Below are 17,929 nucleotides of genomic sequence, written 5' to 3' on the forward strand. Positions count from 1 at the left end.
GGTGGGGACCCAGCCCAAGATCAACTGCCAAGATCAGTTCTGCAATTTAACGCATTTAAAATTAATGCATTTAAATTTAATGCATAAATATGCTTTTAATGCATTTAATATATATGAATAACTTCTTTATAAAATGTGGGTCTGTTTCCTGGTTGTCCTCGTTAACTCCTAAACATGGTTGCTGTGTGTCTCCATTAGGTTGACAGTGACACAATTTGGAATGAAGTTCACTCGTCCGGTGCCGCTCGCCTAGCCGTGGGCTGTGTCATTGAGCTCGTTTTCAAAGTAGCCACAGGAGAACTGAAGGTTGGTATGAAAATGACGCTTGGCTTTGATACAGGCTCTGTACAGGACTCGGCTCGGGGCTGTGTTATGCAGGAGGTCCAGTTAGCTTCATTTTAATGGCACCATCTGGCTTTAGTCATAAAAATCTTTGAGGATATCAGCAAGCGAGCAACAGGCTCCTGGTGAATGTTCTTACGCACCGATTAAAAGGGAGAAAGAAACCAGAGCAGCAAGTGAAATCACTGTTCCAGTGTTATCTGAGGATCTTGCTGTTGCCTTCAGCTGGGCCAGCCCATTTGCTGTTTCAGTGACCTCATGCAGAATATTTTTTTTCCCCCTGATGGAAGGAAATGCTGTACCAACCAGTTTCCATAAAATTCATGTGGACTTTTTTCCCCCCTTCAAAATGAGGGAGAGCGTTGTCCACTGCTATGGTCTCGTGAGAAAACCATAGAGAACATCTACGTAGTTCCAAAGCAGAATTAATACTTCTGGCTGCAACCTCTGCATCTGTCTTTGTGCGATAAACGCTCTTTTCTGTCTCACTTCTTCCTTTTCTTGTTTTTTGTGTGTAGAATGGATTTGCCGTTGTTCGGCCTCCGGGTCACCATGCAGAAGAGAGCACACCCATGTAAGTATGTGTATGTGCTTTTTTAGCCTGCTTCAGTGCTCATCTGTTGTGTCTTCAACAGCTGGAAACCAGAAAGGTAGTTTGTTAGGTTGTTATTACACAATTTCTTGCTTATTGATATGTAAGACAGCATTGTATTCAAAGCTCCCAGTAATTCTCTGGAGGAAGGCAAGATCCTGCTTAGTGGTTTCAGGCGGGTATTTTTTAGCAAGAATCAGCATTACAGTCATGCTTTGAAAAAGCACTGATGCTTTTATTGGCTTTAGTCCTGTGAATTGTTTTAAATTAAATGTTGATGGCTTGTCCAGTGTGAGGAAAGCAAGGGTAGTAGCAACAGCAAACATAACTGTGTCCTGGGGTCACAACACTAAATTAGGAGAGTGTCAGAGTGGGGAAGGCTTCGCAAAGCGAAAGCTGAAGTCAGGCATCTTGCATGTGTTTAATGTAGCAGGGGTTTTGCCATCGGACTGTTTTCAAATCAGGGTCCCGTGCATAAATCATGTTGGCTTTTGTGTATCTGGCTTAACGCATGATGAAGTTCCGTGTCTTGGGTGCTTCAGCACTCTTTGGTGGGAGACAAGTGCTTGCTGTTGACTTCCCCTCAACCCAGCATTTTGAGGCCTCTCTGAGCCCATCCGTGCCCTCGCAGCAGAGACACTGTAGTTCTCCGGCTCTGCATCGTTTCCCTTTCTTTCCTCCTTGCCATGTCCTCTCCATGTCTGCTCCTGTCCCCTTCCCTGGCACGCAGCACTGGAGGTCCCGTGGGCAGCTGGCACCGAGCAGCATCTCATGGAGCTGGTCTGGGCAAGTGTGAAACGTTCCCCGTTTCCAGAGAGATGATCAGACACCTGCTGCTGCATGGCTATTTTGTGTCTCTAATTTAACACATGTGCATTTTCCAGGGGAGAAAGAAGAGTGAAAGCAGAAGAAATGTCTTCCTACTGTGTAATATCTAGATGATAGATGCATCGGGACCAAGGAAACCTATAGTTTAACACCTCTCCTTTTCTTCTTGTCTCCCTGCTCTCATCACTTCCAGGGGTTTCTGCTATTTTAACTCCGTGGCAATCGCAGCCAAGCTGCTCCAGCAAAGGCTCAACGTTAGCAAAATCCTTATAGTGGACTGGGTGAGTAAATGCTGGTTCTTACCTTTCAGGAGAGCAGGTGGAAAATTTTCTGGTTTGCTTCTTTCCCCCCCCCCCCCGCCCCTTGCAAGGGCAACCTTTGTAAGTCAGTGAAAAAAATGTTGCCTGTGGTGTGCAAGCCAAAATTTGTCTTTTAACATTTGGGGTTTTTTTCAATAAAAGAAAAATTTCTTAAAAGGTACATAGGTTTCAGAATAAAGCGTAATTAATAAGTAGTTGCTTTCAGAAACAAGCCCATAACACAGTTTCAAGGATGGGTAACTGCAAAGAATGCTGGGTTTTGTGTGTTTTGGTTTGTTTTTTTTCTGGAAGGTTTTGACTTTAACTGTTGTGATTCATCCCAGCTTTCTTTTCAAGATGTGAGGACTGCTTCCTGAGAGGGACAGGCTGGCTGGCACAGCTTGACCTTGGTCCGGATGGTCTGTGTCCAGCCTCTGGGCCAGCGCAGCCTCCGTGCAAGTGGGCAGGCAGCCAAAAGCCGTCTCTAAATGGGAACAAGACAGTGAAATACTCTACAGACAGCGCAGCCGAGTTGAGAAGGAGCTTGTTTGGGATTTTACTGTGGCGATGTATAGATTTAAAAATGCGTCTGATAGATCATTTTAATTTTTTTTAAATAGATTTAAAAATGTGTTTATGTGCCTGGGAAGGCATTTGAGTTGCTGGGTTTCAGTTGAGAGTTTTGATTATATAGCCATGGGCTAGACCCACAGGTTAAAATGGATATATTTTTCTCTTTGAGTTACTGGATGGACATCCTTTTCCTCACTTCCCACCAACTGTTTTTAATGTCAGGAAAGGACATTTTGAATCCTGTTACGGACTGCATTTCTGCACCAAGTAGCAATGCAGTAGGGGATCTGGGTAATGGGTTTCTGTTGTTTAACCTTGTTAGGTCCAACACAACTTTGCTGGGCACTTGTATCACCCCACAGACCAACTGAAGATGCAAATTTGGGGTAACTAATGTAGTCTCTCCATCCCCCAAGACTGGGTATGAATCCAGTTCTCTCCAAGTAAATTGATCCTGTCCTCAGATACGCCTGAGATGGTGTTTACCCCCATTTATCTCATGGGTTAAACAAGGGCTGTAACCTGAAGCCAGCTGTGCAAAGCAGGTTACTCTCATTTGCAATAAACTGCCTCAGCTAGAGCAGAGAAGAGCAGAAGATGAAGCACAATAGCAAAGAAAATCCCTCCAAATCCCAAGTTGATGGCTTTAATCTGCAATTTTACTAAGGTACTAACCTCCCTCATATAATGTAATCTCTGTCCCTGAAGGATGTTCACCATGGGAATGGTACTCAGCAAGCTTTCTACAATGATCCTAATGTTCTTTATATTTCACTACATCGCTATGATGATGGGAACTTCTTTCCAGGCAGTGGCGCTCCTGACGAGGTAAGAGCATGGACCAGCATAGCATCTGGCCGTGTCTGATAGAACCTGCGCGGGGCTGTGATACAGGTGCCCCCAAAAGTCTCAGGAAGCTTCTGCCAGGGAAGGGTTGGAGAGAAGCTCCTGCCACTGTTCCCATGCTCGTGTTTGTTAGCGCCCTTTGGGAATGCATCGCTTGGGTTTGTGCGTTTGGTGCCTTCTCGTCCAAGTCCTAACAGCCATGGGAGCTGTGTCCTGCCCTACAAGCTGGCAGGAAAGCACGCGCCTTGGCTAACAAGCGGAAAATCAGTCAATGCAATTAGGCTCTCCAGCCCTTATGGGACAACCTGTTCCAGAGATGCCCTTCACCACTTGCCACAGCACTCCATATACTTTGCAGGATTTCCCCCTTATAGGGCTAAGTTGTTTCTTAGATGCAGGAGGAACGGGTTGTCCATGGCTGTGCCACTGGTGCTCAGGTTTCCTGGCACAGCCTTGGAAGCCCGTCCATCCCCTCCTTCTCCTGGCCCTGCCAAGGTATTGCTCCCTGCCACTGCTGCCTTCACACCGTGCAGCCCAGGTGGTGGCATTCAAGCACCGGTCACTGATACCCCTGGACCAAATCCACCAGTTCCTGGTGGTGTCCTCAGAGCCTGCAGCAGGAGGGCTGGGACAATGAAGGTGGGAGACCTTTCTCCCTAAACCCTGGATGGATGCTCCTACATCCATCATGTCCTTCCTTTCCCTCTAGGTTGGCAGGAAGTATTGTCCTTCCAGAGTGATTTATCAAAGGGAAATTCTATTAAATGCTTAGTTTTGTGTACTCTGAGGCACTCCAGATTACAGCTGAAAACTCCTAGAGTTCTTACCCTGTCAATTTTACATTTTCCCATTCATCAAACATCGATATTACCATTTCGGTTTCTAAAGAAACTTAAATGTAACGTGAAACTGCTTCATTGCTCTGTTCACACACTACTGTTGTAGTGAATCAACAGCAGCCCTTTGCAGCAGGCTTAATTTCTGCCTCAGGGTACGCAAAGGTCTCAGACCTACTTTTTTCCCTGACCTTTTAATAATCTAGTAATCTGGTTTACAAAATACCTAGTGTTGTAAGGAAACACTGGACTGCCAGTCCATATTTACCATTTATAGTAACTTTTAGATGTGTCATTCCAGACTGAATAAAATAAAACAAAATAAATTCAATTAAAGCCATAGAAGGATTAATAACCCGTTGTGGATGGATGAATCGCTGTGTCTTTCTATCAGCAGTATTTGCACTGATACAAGGAAGAACGCACACAAAAAAAAAGCCCTGCGGATTTATCTAGCCTGAATTATCTGGCTTTGTATTGTATAACACATTAATTTTCAGATTTGTTTTTTTCCATAAAAAACCCACAAAAAATAAACCGTGTGTGTAGGAGCTCAGAGCCCTGCGTGGAGCTGCCAGTGCCCAGTGGCAGCAGATCCTGCCCAGCTCCGTTCCTGTCCCCAGGGACCCGCAGCCTGTAGTCACAGCCGCCACACTCGGGCAGCTGCAAGGTCCCTGCTTGACGAAGGGACTGAACACAGGCTTTCATGTTTTGATATGGATGGGGAAAATACGTCTCTGCTTCTTAGCAAACAAATTTCTAGAAACCCCTGGTTTATTTTTCAGTTTTCGCCTTTCTCGGGTGTTTTCAGTCGGTGCAGATGGGAACGTTTGCGCCACATGCGAGGTTGGGGATGTACTTACATTTACCACCCACATGTCCCTCAAGCAGCGAAAATCTCTTCTCTGTGAGTCGTATTTTTCCCCAGCAGAGGGGGAGCTTGCTCTGATTAAAACTGTGGGATTTTTCCCCCAGTTGCAACTGTAATAGAATACTAAAATATGCTTCTGAATAAAGCTGGAAACAAATTAAGGAAAGGTATTGCATGTAACATGCTCCTGCAAAAGGGGAAGAGGATCCAGTAGATGAGGAGGTGTTTTTTGGGTGAGCAGCAGTCAAATACCACTGGTCCACGGCTCCCATAAAGATTAGAGCAAGGAGGAGCTTTATTTTCACCCTAGTTTTGAGGACTAGGTTGCTTTAGAGGGAAAAATTAACCTGACTACCACCAAGCTATTGAATCAAAATCCATATTCAACTGGAAGAATATTAAGACAGCAGAGATGTGTTGCCAGAGTTCACTGTTTCCGTATGTGTAACTGAGAGTACCATCTCCCTTTTTCAGGTTGGCACAGGAGCAGGAGTTGGTTTCAATGTTAACATGGCCTTTACTGGTGGCCTTGATCCACCCATGGGAGACACAGAATACTTAACTGCTTTCAGGTAATATTGAAGATTTCCTCTTAAAAACAAATTTTTCATCTAAACTGAAGTTCTTTTTCCTCGTGCAGTCCTCCTTCATCTTGAGTTTCTCTCTTGCTAAGTTTAGAGAAATACAAGATTTACATCCAGCTGATGTAAAAAAGTCTACTTTTTCAGCACCATAATAAAAATAAAGCTGAATTAAGCACCTAGGATATTTCTGGCCATAAGCAGTGTGCGTGTGACATGGGGTGATTGATGTACTCACTGCTCAGCACTGATTGATGTATGAATTTAAAATGTCAACTGATATGAATAAGCTCTTCTGGGTTTGGCTAAAAATCTTTTTACCTCTTTGGGGTGAGTATTTCTTTGGGGAAACCCACCTGGCTGGGGAGGGGAACCCGTAAAAACTTTTTAACCAAGTCAAACATGAGTTGAAACTTGGGAGTGTAGCTGTCCCAAGGCTTGAGACATCATTACTGTGTTGCAGGCGATGGTACCTGACTTCTGGGTGAGCTGGCCAGGCAGTCGCTCCCCTGCAAGAGCTCTGCCCATGACTTACACCACAGCTCCCTCCCAAGTGTACCTAGCAAAAGGACATGTACTTGTTTTGATAGACTTTAGATGTTGTTATTATTCACCCAAGATATCTTATATGCCTGTTCCAACCAACAGGAAATTGAAACAACTGAGCTGTTGGCTTTGTGCTTTTCTTACTGGGTTCTGGTTTCTCCTCTGAAGCAGCATGTTGTGTGTTATGAATAAAAATACAACCATTTCTTAAATAAGTGTTACTTATCACTTGCTGTCAGAGTGTGAATGAAGGTAAGCAAAGTTGTGGAACTGAATTAATGTATTGCTGGGATATCCTCCTTGACTATCAGCGATAGTAAAGCCAGATACAAACCACTATGTGCTGGGTTGTACAGGCATATTCAAGTGTGCTCTGAAATACTGGCATCATTTGAGTCTCCAAATGGAGCAGGGGATGAAGACATTTGTTGACTCACTTGTTCATGTCCTGCTGTTCTTACTGTCCTGCTCACAGAAGCATATGATACCCGGGGATCACGGGGAGGTGTCTGCAGGGAATCATTTGATCTGATCCTTACTTTCGCCCTCATCTCAGCACCATCAGAAGAGATGTGTGAAACAAAACCCACGTTAGTTGATCCACAGTCGTGCACACTCGGGTTGTGGTCTCTCTGAGCAGCGTGTCACTATGAGAGCACTGCAAGAGTGTGGGTTGAACGTCATCTTGCTGCTCTGAGCAGTTAATGGGCAAAATATCCCAATAGGGCAATTGTACATCATTGGCATTTGGTGAACTTGCTGCAAGCCTGAAGCGATGCGTTTGCCTCCCAGAGCTGCAGAGAACGGGGAAAGGGAAGATATTAAAATTTACTATGGAAGCAAGAGAACAATGAGATGAAACGAAGGTGGATCTCTGGGTAAAGGAGAGCTTGTAAGTAATGCAGTCGTGAATAGAGGCTGGTGTGAGACCACACTTTCCTTTCTGATACTCTGTCCAGGAGAATGAATATAATTCTCTGACCTGCTGGATATATAGGCTTTATGTTTCTTAGAGACCGTCCTGTTCCACCCCTTGCCTGCCCCGTGCTGTTGGTCCGTCCTCTCCAACTGGCATCTTTTTTAACAATTACAAGTTGAAGCGGTTTTCTGTCCTCAAACCGGATTTAGTGCACTTCTGGCGACCACTCCGCCTAAATTCAGGGAGACACACACTTGCCAAAACATGGGTTGCAAATTTCTGGTGACAGGCAGATGGAATATCGCTTTCATGGAATAGTATTAAATCTGGGAGCATTATTTTCTGTTCTTCCCTGTGCACATCTTTGTATTCCGTTCTACTGAGCAAAAAGAGCTTTTACTCTTCAGCCTGCCATTAAAAGGCCTTCAAAGAGTGTATGCAGTTTAAAATAACATCTAGTCAAATCACTGTCATTTTTCTCGATGCTTTATTCCTGTTACAGGAAAGCAGCACTTTCCTCTAAAGTGGAAGTCTGTTTATCCCAGCAGTCAACAAGACTGATCTCTTCATTATAAGGAGAACCTGGCGCTCGTAACAGTGACATACTTGCTATTAAATATTAATTGAGTTTCAAGACTCCTGGAAAATTGCTCAGTCCGCACAGCAAGACCTTTGCCAGCCGTTCCTTAATAGGCACCGATGTCTTTTTGCCCAGAAACTGCAGCTGTTTGGGGAACGTATTTTGGAGCTACTCAGAGCCCTTGTTTTGCCAGGGTTTTGAGAAGCCGAGGGATGTTGTGACTCGTCCTTCTTCTAGGTAGCACCTCCCGTAGTCTGCCCCAAGTGCACACCTTCAGTCCATAAGTTAAATTGGAAGCTTTTTTTTAATCTTATGCCAAGTTTGGTCATGATAATACATTATCAAGTGACCTTTTTAAATCTTAAGCAGCTTCTTTGAAAAACATTTTCCCCCCCCTGAATCTTTCTATTGATTTTAATGTAAAATAACTCTTTGAAGTTTGCAATTTATAGTCCCCCGAGAGTTAGAAAGTGAAGGGAATAGGTCATATATCCTTTTTTTTTTTTTACTTCTTTTCTTGAGTTAGCCCCTTGAGACAATGCATGCCTTCAAGGCAGCACCTTGTTATTCCACCCCATCGAATGCCACGTTGCATTTGCTGGGGATCAAACCGAAGATGAAGAAAAGATAAGAAAATTGGCCATAATGAACTCCAGAAGCAGCAGGCATTTTCACCATGAACTTGGAAACTCACAGTGGAGAACTGAGCTTTAATTCAAACCAGTCCAAATGCCAAACTGTGAGGCTTTGAAGTCTGTAGAGGAATCAGTGGAAATCCTTTGAGCTAGGCAAAGATACTGATATACTTTTTTTCTTCTTTTTTTTTTTTTTTTTTTTTAAGCCTTAACTCTTCACATGCTTGTCTGCTTTTAGGGAAGAAAGCCTCCTTTCTATGTAAAATGAGCAGAAGAAAAATACGCAACATGCTTTTCTTTTGTTTTTTTGGTTGTCTTTGAGGATGAGCTGGTGTATGGATTTGATAAAAGCGTGTGCTCTAATGAAATAATAGCTGAGATAGCTGTCCTCATAAATTAGTCTTCTGATGAGTGAATAAATAAATCCCAATGAAACCTATCATCCCCGCACTGAAAACCTGTTTGAGTGTCGTTACACTCTTGCCGAAGAAAGGACAGGAACTTGCATCAATGATTTTTTTTTTTTATTTTTTTTCTACTGAGAATTTCTTCTATGAATATTGGCTTCCCCCTGCTTGCAGCCCAGCGCTGAGTTGGACGGGATGGCCTGACCTCTTAATATTTACTAATACCGCCCAGCCGTTTCAAAAGTGCGAACAAGAGTTAAAAATGCGAAGCGGGGAGCAGCCTTGCCGTGCACTTTGTCACTTATTGTCTTCATAACCGAGGGCTGAAATCACCGGCTGCCCCATCTTGAGGTTGGGGTGATATCATGATTGTTGGATTTATTTTTTTTGGGGGGGGGGGGGGGCCAGGAAGTCAGGGTGGCGTCACCCCCATCACTAATATATGTGCAGAAGGGATCTGGGGAGTTTGCTGCGAGCTTGGCGCTCCTCCACCCCATCGGAGCGGCAGCTCTGCCTGCCCGAGACAGCGTGACATTATAATTTAGCTGACCGTTCGCTGGGCCCAGGTCCCGTGGCTGAACTCACCGCCCAAGTATGTGGGCAATACAGATTTCACAGATTAGGCAGAAATGTATTAAACTCTTTTAACGCGAAAAATGTGGGGCATGGAATTTTAAAAGTTCTTAACTCATCAAAATGTTATTGGTATTCATCGCTGTTGTTCTGTAGTTAGAGGGGAAAAAAAAAAAACAAACCGGTTGTAAAATTCAGGGTTGTTTTTTTTTTATCGGGGTCTGTTGTTACCTAACTTGTTATACAAGCAGAAGTCTTGTTTGCTTCTATAAATCCTCGTGATGTTTTGAGAAGCAGAGTGTGCAAACCGGGCTAAGAGACCTGCAGAAAAAACACAAAGACTGTGGCCAGTTCCTTATTGCACGAGAACAGCAATTACATATTGAAATTAAAGTGTATTATCCACAGGAGTTTTCCTCTTAATTTTCTGTAAGAAAGTTTTCCTGATGATTCTAGCAGTTGTGTAGTCTCATACTATTATTTTTATTTTTTTTCCTACCCGGACAGAGGTAGGAAAATTATAATTCTGTATACAGCTCGATTCCATGTTAGTTTTATTTTTATTTAAAACACCTAAATCAGAAGCAAAAGCCAGGACTGTATTTGAAAGGTCCCTCCTCCTGCCTTTCTTGGAAAGCGTTAAATGAGTTCAGGAGCCAGTTGGGGGGGGATTTTGTTTTTTCCTTCGATCCATAAACCATTTCAGGAGTAAGAGGGAGGGGGGGAGGTTGATGGTGTTTTGCCTGGAACGGTTGTTTCTGTATTTTAGATTTCATGCTCTCCCGATGCTGATTTTGTCCCCGAACTCCTAATCCCTTTTGACATAGTAAATGACCGTGGAGATGGCTGCTTAGAGAAACAAAGACTGGAGTCTTCAGGAGGCTGCTTAGCCTTAGGAGCAGCGGATAACATTTTTGAGATATATAGATATATAGATATATATATAGATAGAGAGACAACAGTGGGAAAAAGAGTCTCTGAAGAAAGTGCTCAGCCCTCGAAGTTTCACCGATTTGCTCGCTGCAATTGAGCATTTAAAAAAAAAAATCCTCTGTAGGATTGTTTAATCTGCCTGTCGTTTATTAGGTGTTTAATTGGTGAATTGGCTAGTAACAGACTAAAAATTATTCATTCTTCTGGAAAATAGACATAAAATTGTATTTATTTTTTTTCTCCCCCAAATGATTGCAGAACACGATCAGTAGTTTTTACTGTTTGCAGCCATCAGTATTGACTAATGCATAGCTGTTCAGCTTAGCTGTAATTAGAGTCAAATGAAAGGGTTTAATCTATTTTAGGAAGGCAAAACAACTCTCTAAAATTTTGAAAATTTAAAGGTAACCCTTGTAATTTAAAAAATTCTAGATGGCTTGAATGAATATTCAGGGTTAAGAACACTTTAATTCTTTGGTGAATAACTCTACAGCCACCTTAACCGTTAGTTAAAAGACCCAGTTCCAGATAAAACTGCACACCTTGATAGTAATTTAAATTTCCACCTTTTTTCTAGTATCATCACCAGGGCAAAGCCATAGGATTGTTTGCAGTTTTAATTGCTGCTTTCTCTTGGGGACTTAGCTTCACTGTGTTGGATCTGAGTGAAGAGGCTGTTTTCATCTGTGCACAAGAAAAATTAAAAACCAAAAAGCTGAGTTAGATGTGCCTGAAATGCTGCCCACAGATCAAATCTCAGAAATGCATTGTTTGAAAGCAGTTCATTTGCTTGCGCCTTAAATTATTTTTTTTTTTAATTTTTTTTTAACACAAATAGGGAAAAATGAGGGAGGGACTGCTGAGAGACGGGAAGGCTTTCATCCTCCTGGGTCAAGTTTGATATCCAGAGATGTAGCTGCTTACGTATGTGGTGAGCAACAAATAGAGAGGGACTGCAGCTTTGGGGTACTGGTGTAACACTGGAATTAGCAGCAAGTCAGAAGAAGGAGCAGCCCAGGAGAGTTTGGGTAGGAGTCACGGGTGAAGGAAAGCGTTCAAGTCTCGATTTGAGAGCGCTTTTCAGTTTGGATGAGTTTGTGATGATCAAGGTACCAAAAGCATCATTAGCTTAATTATTCTGACACCCTGTTACCTTGTGCTTCTCCTCTGGTTACCCCTGAACACGCGTGGCTCCTGGGCAGGCACATCCATCCCACCTCTCTGTCCTCCTGGCTCCTTGTGGACAGGGGAGCCAGGGGACCTGCGACTCATGTTTCTTAAAATTCTGAGGACCCAATAAAAATATACTGTGCATACAGAGCACCACTAATAATTGCTCAGAGTTGAAGGTACTTGCGGTGGTAACCAGTTACGACTGTAAGGTCACCCCGTCCTGCACCACAGAAAACTCTGGACATCCTCAAAATGATGACTTCTAACTTGTCAAATACCGATTGATTTACTTTTAAGCAGCAACTGCTGCTTTTTCTCTCCTAAAATTTATACGGACAGGGTTCACGTTTAACTCTCAGTGCTGCTTGTGCGTTGGCTGTGCCACTAGAGGGTATCTTTGAACCGCTGTCACCGTGCAGGGACCTTCAGCCGAGCATCACCAGCACCATCTCTCCCTGTTCGTTGCTGGTGCTTGCACATTGCTGGTGCATTGGTGCTTGGGCATCAGCAGATGACCTGTCACACGGCCAAGAAGTCATGACCGATTCGGGGTTGCATGAATCGCTCGGTGTTGACAGACCATGCTCCCAGCTTGGGGGCGCAGGTTTGGGCTTGCTCCTGCAACCAGCTTAATGGTTGTCCCGCACATCAGTTGAGGTCCTAGCAGCTCCCATGGTATCATAGCTTTGGGGGGGGGGGGGTGGAATCTGATTATTTTAGCAGTTTTCCCTTGGTTAGAAATTGAAGAGCTCAGCAGTACTTCAAAGCTCAGGGGGAAAAAAAAACCCAACCCTCTACCACGTGCACTTGCTTCGAAACTGCTGCCTTAGTCCTTTATGAAGGAGGTGGTTTCTACTTAAAATGTCTGGGGGTTTCGCTAGATTTTTGTTGATTGGAAAGTCATCAGCAAAAATGGTGCTGTTTTGTCTTCCTTACGTAATCATCTCCCTGAGGACAAAATGTATACGGCAATCACGTCATTTGGGGAAAAAAATAAAATTCTTTGGGATTTTGTAAGAATTAAAAGAAAATATGATCCTTTTTGCATAGTTTTCTGTGTCTGCTTGCAGAGACTGGCAGGTGGGAAGGTTGCAGGAGGCTGTTAGGTTACTGTGGCAATTAACTGGCAAAAAATTGAAGCTGGAAGGCTTTTTTTTTTGTTTGGGACTACACGATGTCTGAGTGCCTTGACCAGCCCTGTGATGTGCTGGGTGTGCCAGCCTGGCTGCTCAGTACTGGTGATGGAAACCACTGATGGGTTTGACCAACGCTGGAAGTAGCTTATTGCATTTAAAATAAACTCTACGGAGGGCAAAATGGCATAAGCTCAGATGGGTGTTGGAGCTAATACAAGTTGCTGACGCTAGCTGATGTCTTGTGGCTGTTTAACATCGTTGTAGCAAGAGGTGAATTTTTATGGGTGTCTTGATAGCACTTGAGCAATCTCAGCCCTAAACAGACCTCTGTTTTTTAGAGCGTCACGTAACAACTGTACTCAATAAAAGTGAGGTTCTCGTGTATGCAAAGATATTTACAGGTTCATGCTTTGCTATATGAATAATTTCAATTCATGTTTTAGAAGGTTAGAAGGTTAACCTTGGCTGTAGCTGTTTGTTAGGTGGGGAAATGGGGAAATACTATCGTCTTCATTACCAGCAAGGGACAGCATTGGTCAGGTTGCCCTAGGGATACATCCAAGATTCCGTGAGTCCATTTATAACGGAAAAAGAACATAATTTGGAAAATATTACTGTATATAAAGGGTCTTGAGGTGGAGATTTACAACTTTCCGTGCACCTCCTCACTTTTCCACCGCTTCCTGCAGTTATCAGTGCCCAACTGAAAAATTCAACAATTTTCAAGCCCATGCAGGTGGGTACCCCAGCATGGGCTGAAGGCACAAAAAGGTGTTCACCCAAGAGTGCCTGCAGCAGGCTTTCTTGGTCAGAAAAGGTTGTGGGGTGTCTGCGTCATGTTGATTAAGAAGTTCCACCATGTTTGTGCTGGGGCTGTTAGGCAAAGAAGAAATTACTTGCTGTTTGCTCAGCTTCCCAGTTTTGCTTAGCTGGCATCTTGATGTGGGAAACGGGGTGTTTGCAACCTCGTGTAGGCTTTGAACAGAAATTTAGTAGATTGAAGGGAAAAAAAAAAGAGGGAAAAGGCCTTTTGCTGAGGAACCACAGACACAGACCTCTTGTTTCATTTAAATACTGGCCTTAACAGGCAGTAGTTTATGGATGCTAAGCAATTCAGTCCATTTCATAGCAAACAAAATGTCAAAGGATGGGGAACCAGAGTTTGGACAGGTGTATTTGGGGGGGATATTTGCATATTAGAGCTTTTTGCCCACTGTGACATCCTAAGCCTTTTGCTATGGTAAATGAGAAGTGCAGGAGGGAAAAAATAAATAGTTTTGCAGATGCTGCAAAGGCTAAAGGAGGTATTTCAGAGGAGAACACGGAGACAAGTGCCACAAACCGAGGTTGCTGTCGGGCAGGTTTCCCAGGTGGTTTTGCAGCCTATGCCAGATGCCCTGTTATTTTCTCCTTCTCCCCTTGTGCCCTGTATGTAAAGCAAGATACGATCACAAATGGGAAACACAACGTATGCCGACTTATTTCCCTGGTGAAAACGTGAGGCTGTTGATGGAGGAAATAGTAGACCTCACTGAAAAAACTAACATGAGATTGACGTTAAAGCTGTACAGTGTGGCGGTGCAAGGTGTTCAGCCAGCCGGGCTCTCACCTTGTAAGAAAACAGGAGATGGGCTTCGCTACTGTGGAATAATAGTACGAGGTTTTATAACAGGTTGGTTCAAGATGGTTTAAGTGTTCCTGCGTTTGTTCAAGAGACGAAGTAACGTGCCTGCCATCGTTAAATTTTTGTTGCAGAACGGTAGTAATGCCCATCGCCAATGAATTTGCCCCAGATGTTGTGCTGGTGTCTTCTGGTTTCGATGCAGTGGAAGGCCATCCCACACCTCTTGGAGGATATAATCTCTCAGCAAAATGTAAGTTGTGCATTTAGAAGAGCCGGGATACGAAAGTGGTGTAAATTGCTGCTGTCCTGGGGACTAAAGTACAGTACTTGCAGGTTTTACATTTTGGGGTCCATCTTCAGATCTTTCATTTCTATGGCAAACTTTTTAGCATTTTTCTTTGAATTTTCATATGTTTTGTCACTGCACCGTGTATATTTTGGTCTGACTGAAGCCTTCATTTTCTAGTAGTATTTCATATTTCAATTTCAAGTGCAAATAAATTATGTAAGGAAGTTATCAATTCGCTTGTAATGACAGCTGTGCAGGAGACGGCCGCTGAATTAGAGAGTTATGCTTGTTTTAAGGCAAAATTGCAGAAAGAGGCAATGCCAGATGTAAACAGTGTACCTTGCTCTGAATTCTAGTAGAAGCCCATTGCTTCCTCCAGGATACCTTATTAAAAATTCGAGCTCAATATTTTTGTCTCCACCTTTGAAGAAATTATACGGGCCCACAAGAACCTCCTTTTTGCCTTGGATGCGTGATGTTTCTCATTGCCCGGGAGATCCGCTGAAATCCCTCCCCCTCCGCTTGGTTATGCGGGGTTTATCTGGCACTCTTTCACTCAAGTCAATCAAGACGACAGTTTTTCTTGCAAAAGGACTTTATTATTATTTTTTAAGAGCATGTTTCAGCCAGGAAAGTTATTCTCTACAGTGAACTTCAGAACCTTGTATGGTAGCTGAACCTATAAACTTTATATAATAATAAAGTGAAATAGATTTACAAGAGACAAGTTATTTAAGATATCCAGAAACACTTTGTAATGAGAAGACCTTGTTTACCTGCTTGTTGAATTTCCCATGCTCTGCTACTCTCACAAAACAGTTACGGGCTCAGCCGTGAATCTTTCTATCTTGCTGTTAATTTGTCAATTTGCAAATGTGCTTATGGGGGTCACTGCAAAACAGAAAGCAGGGAGGAGAGTAAAAATGCCCTGGATTTTCTTTTGTTTGGATTTTTATTTTTTTTCGGAGGGGGAAGGTTGCTTTGAGGACACGTTTTTTAAATCCTCGCAGCTTGGTTCTGTTTTATTTAAAGGGTAGAAATGTATTGTGTGTCATATGATCAAAGTCTCGGGTGCCCCAGGAATTTTTATAGCACATTATATACAGGAAGAAACGTCTGTTAAGAACTAGATGTCAAATATCTCTGGGGCACTGCGATGCTGCTATCGCAACTGAAAGCACCGGCAGCAATTTTACTGATTTCCCCTTCTCCTCCTCCCTTCCCCCGGGCCTCCCCCAGCACTGCTCTGACTTTGTATCTTCCAAAGCAGGGCAAAAAGCCTCCTCCTTCCACCCTCTTTCCTTCCTTCCAAAGGAGATAGTGGCTGCTATATTTAATTCAGGGCGCTGAGGGGTGGTAGGGAGGATGGCGGTGCCTCTCACCTGGGATAAACTCCAGTGAAGTGCTCGTGGGGGAGATACGGACCCGTCCCACAGCGCACACGGCTGAGCCGGTCCAGCGGGGAAACCATGGCTGGAATTCTGCAACGAGTGCATTAAAATCCAACCTGGCTTATATTACGCGTTGAGTCCTTTCAGATCCCTTGTGGTTTTTTAATGTGATGTAATTCCTTTCTATAATTCTTTGATCCTTCGCCAGGAGCCTGATTCCAGCCGCAACCTTTGCCCTTCTCCTGCATTTCCTCTTCTCCCTCGTTACAGGCTTCGGGTACCTGACGAAGCAGCTGATGGGCCTGGCCGGGGGCCGCGTCGTCCTAGCCCTCGAAGGAGGCCACGACCTGACCGCCATTTGCGATGCCTCGGAAGCCTGTGTTTCTGCTTTGCTGGGAAACGAGGTACAGAGACAGGCAAAACCAGGGGCTGCAACCTCCGCCCTCCTTGAACTTGGGCTTCTCATCCTCCGAAACAGTCAATCCACCCAATTTTTGTCACTGAATTGGGTCCTTTTGGTACACGTTGATTTAAAGAGTGCATGCTTTATTTGTTTAAAAACTACCAGCGTTTGGCAATCTGTATTATAAGGACTGAAATAGCTGAAGATTGAATTTGGGTTTATTCTTTATCCAAATTGTTTGCTTTATGCTCTTTGTACAATAACTTATTCGTTTAGTTTCTTTCTGAAGTTGTTGTCCAAGCCTTCCCATCTCTTTGCAGACACCCTCTCCAGTACTACAGCCTGTACCTGTTTTGTTGGGCAGCTTGCCTGTCATTGTTTTTCAAGTGTATATTTCCCTTGATGTATTTTCTGTCTTCTGCACATTGGTGTGTTGGAAAAGCCTCAGCTGTGTCACAGAAGTTGGCCGGAAAGGCCAGCGTGTGTGATTGCAAGATAAGAGCAAGACGGAGAAATACACCAAGGAAATCTAGGTTTTGGGTTCTGGGGAGGTCAGGGTATTTTCCTATAGAGGAAACTTTAGATACTTTTGCTTTTCTGCCTTTTCCCCCCCAACGCTTTTGGTGTCAGTGGAATTAAAGGAGAAATTACTCCGATTCCCTGTGACCGTCCTCCTTGATGCAGCCTGGCTAGGAGCATCTACTGGAGCAGGCACCAAACAAGCAGCTCATGCCTATGTTGCTTCCAACGTGGTTGATCATTATAAAGTTTGGAGTGGTGTCTTTGGGCTCAGGGAGTTCAGAGTCATGTACTGCAGAAATATGGCAGCAAGGAAATACAGAAATCAGTTATCGGCAGTGAAATCCCAGACTGGGGCTCCTGATGGATCTGCTTTGTCTGTACTGTTGCATCTACTTCTGTTCAAGAAGCATTTTTCTGAATAACTTGTGGGCTTTTGAGTATGAGTAACTGGTTAGTTTGGGTCAAGCCGCCCTTCTGGTTCATTGCTTCTTTTTTTTTTTTTTTTTCATTGGTGTATATGTGGTGCTTAGTGACATGGTTTAGCGGTGGACTTTGCAGCGTTAGGCTAACAGTTGGACTTGATGATCTTCAAGGTCCTTTCCAACATGACTGATTCTATGATTCAATTTTTTTGAGCACCTGTTCTCCACATACAATCCCAATGGTTGAGTCTCGGACGGGCACAGTAGACAACAAAAGTGCCTTGCATCAATTTTCCACCTTGCTCAGAGCAGCAGGTCCTTGCTCAGCCTGCAGCCCCAGGCACCATCCCCGCTCGGTATCTGCTGTGGGTGTCCTGGTGTAGAGGGGGCTCTGGAGCTGTTCAAAACAGTCATTGAGGGTTGAGAGCATGAATTAAAACAACAGTGCAGTGTGACTCCTTAGCCTACAGACAGCTAAAAATTTCAGCCCTGGGGGAAAGCAGCCACACCGATTTGAAGTTGGGGGTGGCTGCGAAACCTTGGGCAGCATTAATGGCTTGGCTAGTGTGTTTGAATTTTTGTAGGCTGCCTCTTTAATTAAGAGATTG

The 17,929-nt window shown here is 43.8% G+C and overlaps 1 protein-coding gene across 17 annotated transcripts in view; it reads left to right on the forward strand.

Moving 5' to 3' along the window:
- Nucleotides 1-17,929, forward strand: part of HDAC4 (histone deacetylase 4) — a 262,543-nt gene that overhangs the window by 236,615 nt on the left and 7,999 nt on the right. For all 17 annotated transcript variants that reach the window (XM_074595478.1, XM_074595482.1, XM_074595480.1 and 14 more), the window contains 7 exons: nt 199-306; nt 861-916; nt 1,956-2,043; nt 3,343-3,462; nt 5,662-5,759; nt 14,426-14,544; nt 16,245-16,378. In XM_074595478.1, the coding sequence (XP_074451579.1) occupies nt 199-306; nt 861-916; nt 1,956-2,043; nt 3,343-3,462; nt 5,662-5,759; nt 14,426-14,544; nt 16,245-16,378 (723 nt within the window). The remainder of the gene's footprint in view (nt 1-198; nt 307-860; nt 917-1,955; nt 2,044-3,342; nt 3,463-5,661; nt 5,760-14,425; nt 14,545-16,244; nt 16,379-17,929) is intronic.

This window comes from Larus michahellis, chromosome 7, assembly GCF_964199755.1.
Source record: "Larus michahellis chromosome 7, bLarMic1.1, whole genome shotgun sequence".
Taxonomy (NCBI): Eukaryota; Metazoa; Chordata; class Aves; order Charadriiformes; family Laridae; genus Larus; species Larus michahellis.